We start from the raw sequence: 6997 nt of genomic DNA on the forward strand, positions 1-6997 counted from the left end.
TAGATGTCGTCAACAAACCCGCGATTACTCGGCGGAGGTCAATCTCCTCGATTCGGTCGCGGGCCCGAAAACTTACTTGTACTTTTATTAATTCTGGTTCGTACCCGCACTACCGGCTACCTTGGCATTGATCATAAATCATAATGTAAATAATTAATAAGTAAATTAATAAGTAAGGATAAGTTATACTATCTTAGCAAATCACAAAATTATAATGCTACACAACAATAAATAACAGATAAAATATACAATTTTGGTGGTCTAATCGCTATTCTAGGATAAATACAAAAGCGACTCCTTCCAACCAATCCAAGAACCAATATAGACATTAGACATGAAGGTAAATTCGAAAGAGCCCATCTCCATACCAGACCACGCTAATCAAGCGCACACATAAATTCATACCTAAGGAAGATCAGCGGGGCTAAAATGGTGGCTTTGAAGAATCATGATATGAATCATAATATGATTCATTTTTCTAAAATCGCAAAATGCAACTCTGCTTGCAATTCATTTCTGTATTTTTGTACTGATTTGACATTTGTCAGTTTGACAGTTTTGACAATTCATTTGCTGAATTGATTGAGAGGAATTGCTAAATGTGACCATTTTAGCCCCGCAGATAACTTGATGTAGACCCCAAAACAATGTATTAAGTCGTGGCATGCGCTTGTCTATATGCTGAGTTTGGTTTCAAGGAAACGACTGCTATACTGCATGATAATTATACTGTACACTAACCCCAAAATAACACTTTGAAATATAGTATTTTATAGTTTTTATTGTGGACCTCAACGAGAGAGGTGAACGACTCGTGACGCAGTTCCGAGACTGCTCGCTGTCGAACCGCTAGACGTTCGCAGTTATCTTACATCGGAGAGGACCTTTATGACAATGATATAAGAATTCATTTCAGAAACTTAGAGGTAGTATAACTATGAACACACCACGATCATTTTAATTGGTTGTTTATTGCAATTTAATATTTCGCCCTTGTTTATTTCGATCATGGATTAATGGTCTACGAAGAAATGCCAATGGCCGATTACTTTCTTTATAGCAAAAACACATTGTTGAGTTTCATTATGTTCTAAAAACATATTTCATTTTAATCGAATAAGAGAGGTCAGTTTTCTATTTATGTGATCCATACATACAGCCTTTTCGTGACGCTGTATCTCCTGTGTCGCCAGGATCGACAGCGGTATCCATCCATGAAAAAACCCTTTGATATGATCTCAGGGAGCCCGAGGTACATGCTTAAGTCGTCTTGGGACCCGCAACGAAATGAATCAGAAGAAGATAGGAGGAGTAGTACCACCATACATTATTAATATTCACAATTAAATACCAATTCCAGCAGCGCATGGCCGACGGAGAAGACATGCCCCCCCGGCAGATGCACGTGATCGCCTTCCCCCCCAACATGGCCGACAACATGGGCCCCTTTGCCCCCCCGCCGCCGCCCGCACACGACCAGAACGAGGTAATTACATCATAATATACACCAAGGTAGTAAGTATCTCCAATATGCTAGAATTATGGAGAATTTGATCTCCTGAGGCTTCTTAGTTCTTACAGACGAACGGCACTTTTCCTCGGCTGTCGTCGATTGCCGTCGAAGCGTGTCGTCGACAAGTGCCGTTCGTCTGTAAGCACTCTAAGGATTCAGATAAAAACCGAATTGGTGAAAATATAGTGTATAATGTGGAAAAAATGCTGCCGAGAGTTTTGGTATCCCTGGCAAGAGAAAAATGTCAATAACAGGACCACTCCCGTAGTAACTGCAAAAAGAAAAACAGGAAAAACCATTTCAAAGTAAGTACTTGTAAATAGGTCAGTTTCGGAAAAATCGAATCATGAAAGTGAAACTGAAAGTACGCTATTTTATCGACAACATGAGCTTTTAACTTTTTTCAGATGCCGAGAGCTTTTTTAACGGTCACGTAACGTAATAAAAGCTTTCAGGTGAACTTTTACAAGCCATTATAGGCAACCTACCGTGCAATTTTCATTCACAATATTAGGGGATAGTGGGGCAAGACTGCAGGGTACCCGGGCCTAAGTTTCAAAGCATAGCGACTCTTGATGATAAGACCACAAGAGTTATTGTGCTGTGAATTTTGAGTACTCATTTTTTTTTCTACCGTCCTGTTTAAATGTACTTACTATAGCGTAAAATTGCCTTCGATCAGGCAAACTAAGACAAATGCAGCGTCGTAAAATCTTGCACACTCACACATATTTATGTGTTCTTTAGTATTTCTGTGATGTCTGCAGACGTTCGGGTTACTTCTTTGTGATGAAAATTTCTAGGACTCTAAGGGGAAAGGAAAAGTTTCGGGAATTGGACTTAAGTCTTGGACTTAAGTGATAGTAATAACACAATTTTATTTTAATACCACAAGCAAAGTCGCGGGCAAATGTTCAACGAAATATAAAGGAGGATTTATGTTAACATCAATTTTTATGTAATAACAGAGGAATATCCAAGAAAATAACAAGTGGTTGTTGTTTCAAAGTTTAATATACGCCCTTCGTGATCAAACACCGCCCACGCAACTTCTCACATCAAGCCTGAGCTGAAACCATAAAATTGCATCGACATTCATTAATATTTAGCACTTATTAACGTAGTTAATACCTATTATAATAACGTGATCGTGCTTTAGCCCCAATTTCACCAACGACTGTTAAAGTTAACGCTCGAATTAGTATCACGTTACCTCTTTCGTTTTTCTTATGAATGAAAGAGAAGACTTGACATTTTAACAAGCTGTTAGCACTAACAGACGTTGGTGAAATTGGGGCTAAATTTTCTTTACGGGTCATTCATTGGTTTTGAAGTTTTACTTTTTCTGATTTTATATAACGCATACATTAAACATAATAAATTACTTATATCGTTGAAGGAAAACTGCATGTATTATCAGATAAGTAGATTTCTAGGCAGATGGAAGATCTACGTAGTTTGGTCGCGTTACGTCAACCCAGCCGACAGATCGCAATTAACATTGAATTAACATGATCCGACCAAATGACGTTGATCTGACAACTGCCTAGGAATCAATTTCCTCGATGGTACATACTTGTGGTATTTCCTATAGGCTAGACGATCAATAGGTAATTATTGTATTGTGCAATATCATGCTTCAATTTTAATGAGCAGTTTATTTGACAATTAGATTGAAGGCGCGCGATGTTCAACATCAAATCTAGACAGTCAATAATGTTGTAACGCAATACGTGTTATTGCGCAATAAAATTGCTCGTCTATGGGCCCGGTTAGACTGAAGTATTTAGGTATTCTAGTACCTTAATGCACTTAGGGCTCAGTCCTAAGTCTAGCACTAACTAGGTAACCCGATTGTTCCAGCAACAGAGCGTACTGCACCAGTTCGTCCCGCAGCCGGCCCCCACACAAGAGATTGAGCAGCCCGAGGTAATAGGATTTAACTCCGAAACTTCCATGTACCACGGAAATATGCTTTTACGATGTCATTTCCAATATGGACAAGTAAAATGGCATTATGTAATATTTTAGTGCAGGGTTCCTCAAAATTGAAAATGATGGTGACCGAGAATAGATCTATTAATTAATTGATTTGTTCAAGCTAATTCCTGGCCTTTAAAAGCGAAATTTCCTGTTTACTTAAGTACATAAAAACGCTTTAAGGATTTAAATTATTTGTCATACGAATATAATACATGATTTTATGCTCGTTTATGCAAGATAAAAGCATATTATTATTAAAATAATTTTACGCTACTTCAAAGTTCAAAATGCACAACATAATGTGCAGCCATTAGCCCGGGCGCGCACTAGCGGCCAAGTCGCGGCGGCCATCGAGATAGATAGCTTAAGTATGAAACCGCCATAGACGGCGCGCACCTGGCCGCAACGCGACCAGCGGCCACACCATTCGATGGCCGCCACGACCTGGCCGCTGCGGCCTGGCCGCTAGTGCGCGCCCGGACTTAGTGTCAAGTAAAACGTAATACATAATATAAGTACTAAGTAGTCAAATAATAATCTTGATTATTCTTGATTACGAAAAGATATTTTCTAGTTTACACGAGTTTTTCTAATTTCTTACTTACTTGAAAACTAACATATTTAAGTAGGCACTCCACGTCATTTGGTCGGATTAACAACAGCTCAATGTAAGACGTCATAATCTGTTGGCTGGGTTTAACATAACGCGACCAAAATTCGTAGGTCTGCCAACTGCCTACGAATCAACTTCTCTGATAGTACTTTCATTGACCATTGGATTCTTCCAGGTCCAGAAGATGGAGATGGAGGGTCGCAAGCTGATGCCGTGGGAGCTGACCCCCGAGGACCTGCACATGATCCAGCGCACCGCGCAGGACGTCGTCGCCGGACAGCGCCAGCAGCAGATCGACAACGACATGCAGGAGGTGAGATATAATAAAATAATCGGCAAAGTGTGAGTTGGACTCGCGCACGAAGAGTTCCGTACCATAGAACAAAAATAGGAAAAAAATGTGTTTTTTGTTTAATTATTAAATTTATTTTGTTTTTAGTATTTGTTGAACTATAGCGGCAACAGAAATACATAATCGGCGAATATTTCATCTCTCTAGCTATTACCGTTCTTGATATACAGCCTGGAGACCGACAGACGGATAGACAGACATCAAAGTCTTAATAAAAGAGTCCCGTTTTTACCCTTTGGGTACGGAAGCCTAAAAATACGCGTGGCAATAGGGGACTGCCGCGGTAAATCTGTTGCATAGTGTTTTGTATCAACTTATGCAATTATAATTCCCATAAATACGTTAGTCGTACGCACGCACACACACACCGTGCTGAACTGAAACGACGTTAGACGTTCTTCCGTTAGATTCTTCCAGCGTAGAACAATTTATCAAGGTCATCAAGAGTGGATCACGTAACACGTTACACAGGTGTAGCTAAAAATTTCAATTGTAGCAATGAAACGTGTATCTTCAGTCAAGTTGATTTAAAATGCATAGCTCCGTTTTGTGGTACTGCTAATATTTAATTTATTCGGATTAGGCCGTAATGGACCAAGAGCCAGCGAGGGCCAGACCTTCCTTCGTTTCGTAGAGCTGAAAGTTTATCTGTTTGTAAGCTATGGCGCTTAGGTCGCGGTAAGTTGCGAAAGACGAGATTCCTCCACTTACCGCGAAGAATATAAGCTATGAATAATAATGCTTTACTGTTTCTTGAAGGTCAGGTAAACCTTCAGAATTGGATACCTCCTAAAGTAACCGCGACCGAAACTCCATCTTTTCTGGTCGTTCTTACCTCTGTAAAGGTCACAAACAGGTAAACTTTCAGATTTAGAAAACGAAGGAAAGTCTGGCCCTCGCGGGCTCTCACTCTATAATCTGCTACCATCACTCAATATAAACCTGATATAATAAACCATTAATCACTCAAATTCAAAAAAAATCGTGATGTAAAGTAAATATAGCAACATTCCTATTTAGTTTGTCTTTAGCTTTTTCGCAGGCGCTACAGTAATTTGTTTTGTAGGTGAAGACGATTGTGAACACGCTGGCGGCGGCAGCGGAGGCGGAGGAGGCGGAGCGACGAGCGGACGACGAGCAGCAGCACCAGCAGCAGCAACAACAACAGCAACAGCAGCAGCAGATGCAGCAGCAGATGCAGCAGCAGATGCAGCAGCGCGCTCAGCGCACCATCCTCTTGCCGCAAGATCTGCCCGCCGAGGAACGCCCGCACTGTAAGTAGAAAATGATACGAAATTTTTAAGACGTAATAAGTGTTGGTTCTGGACGAATTGATGATGTATTTAAATTTGTTTCATAAAATATTGTAACCATAATAATATTATGATAATGACTAGATACCACTATTATAGGTTTTAACTAGAAACCCTGTTCAAAACAATACTATGACGCGTCTGCTATATTTTTCCTGTTTGGTAAAAATTTAATTTAGTTATTGCTATAAAGTATTAACAAGCTCTTTTTTAGCTCGGGCTGTATGTACGGAATCTTTGAGCACGATTTTTACCTATCTCCAGTAGTCTAATTAGTTCGAAAGTTTGCATACGTATTAAGAGCCAATGACAAATTTGTTAATATGATAAAAAGAACTGTTTTTTTTTTATATTACATTATTATAATACAATTTTGACTTACTTTCAGACATGCAGCCCCGCTCGGTGCGTAGCGTGGACGCGCTAGTGAACAAGGAGAAGCGCGTCAAACGCTGCGCCTGCGACTGTATCTAGGCCTTAGACCGCGACGCGTCGGGCTTACATTCCGTCCATCTTAAATTCACCTTTAATTTATCATTACGGTTACGGTAAATGTAAATAAGCGTCAAATCCTACAATGTCCGGGGTGAATTAGATTTTAAATTAGCGTGTTAAAGATAAAAGTAATCTGTTACCATCCTACTAGATATTATATTGAGCGTAATAATCTAAAATAATCAGGATAATTCTCTAAGTAACGCTGCGAGGAATAGAAGTGCATGTATGAATTCCCGACCAGACCGCAGCAACGTCAGAACGCAGGCCACATCAGTATCGATACCATTGCGGTGTTATTGTCATAGGAATTGTAATTTAACATATTTTATGACCCTAAATTAAAATTTTATTCTTTGTTCTCATTTTGTTTTTCATAAACCTTTGGATCCGAAATTGGTTTTATTTTCACGATTTCAATCCTCAAAGCAAATAATACACGGAATTCCAATTATTTATACTAATTGATGGATCGTGTTGTCGGGCGAATGAAAATTCATGTTTAATGTAAGGCTTTTAATAAATATATATACAATAATAATTTACAGTTTTCCTGATTTACTTTCATAATACTAGTATTACACTCGTCTTCTGCTACCGTTGCGATCTGTCCCTCTAACAAGCACATTGTGCTAGAGGGTTGATCTTAACAAATTATTAGATATTCTTTCATTTTAATTGAAGTTACTGACTGCGAATTAAAGAAACATACCATACTTAAATATTAC

General features: G+C 39.2%; 1 protein-coding gene across 1 annotated transcript in view; it reads left to right on the plus strand.

Annotated features, from left to right (window-relative positions):
- Positions 1-6634, plus strand: part of LOC121739455 (activating signal cointegrator 1 complex subunit 2 homolog) — a 78207-nt gene extending 71573 nt beyond the window's left edge. The window contains exons 8-12 of the mRNA XM_042131943.1: positions 1361-1486; positions 3377-3442; positions 4285-4422; positions 5528-5735; positions 6163-6634. Of these exons, the coding sequence (XP_041987877.1) occupies positions 1361-1486; positions 3377-3442; positions 4285-4422; positions 5528-5735; positions 6163-6248 (624 nt within the window). The 3' untranslated portion in view covers positions 6249-6634. The remainder of the gene's footprint in view (positions 1-1360; positions 1487-3376; positions 3443-4284; positions 4423-5527; positions 5736-6162) is intronic.
- The last annotated feature ends 363 nt before the right edge of the window (positions 6635-6997 follow it).

The sequence above is a fragment of the Aricia agestis genome, chromosome Z, assembly GCF_905147365.1.
Source record: "Aricia agestis chromosome Z, ilAriAges1.1, whole genome shotgun sequence".
NCBI lineage: Eukaryota > Metazoa > Arthropoda > Insecta > Lepidoptera > Lycaenidae > Aricia > Aricia agestis.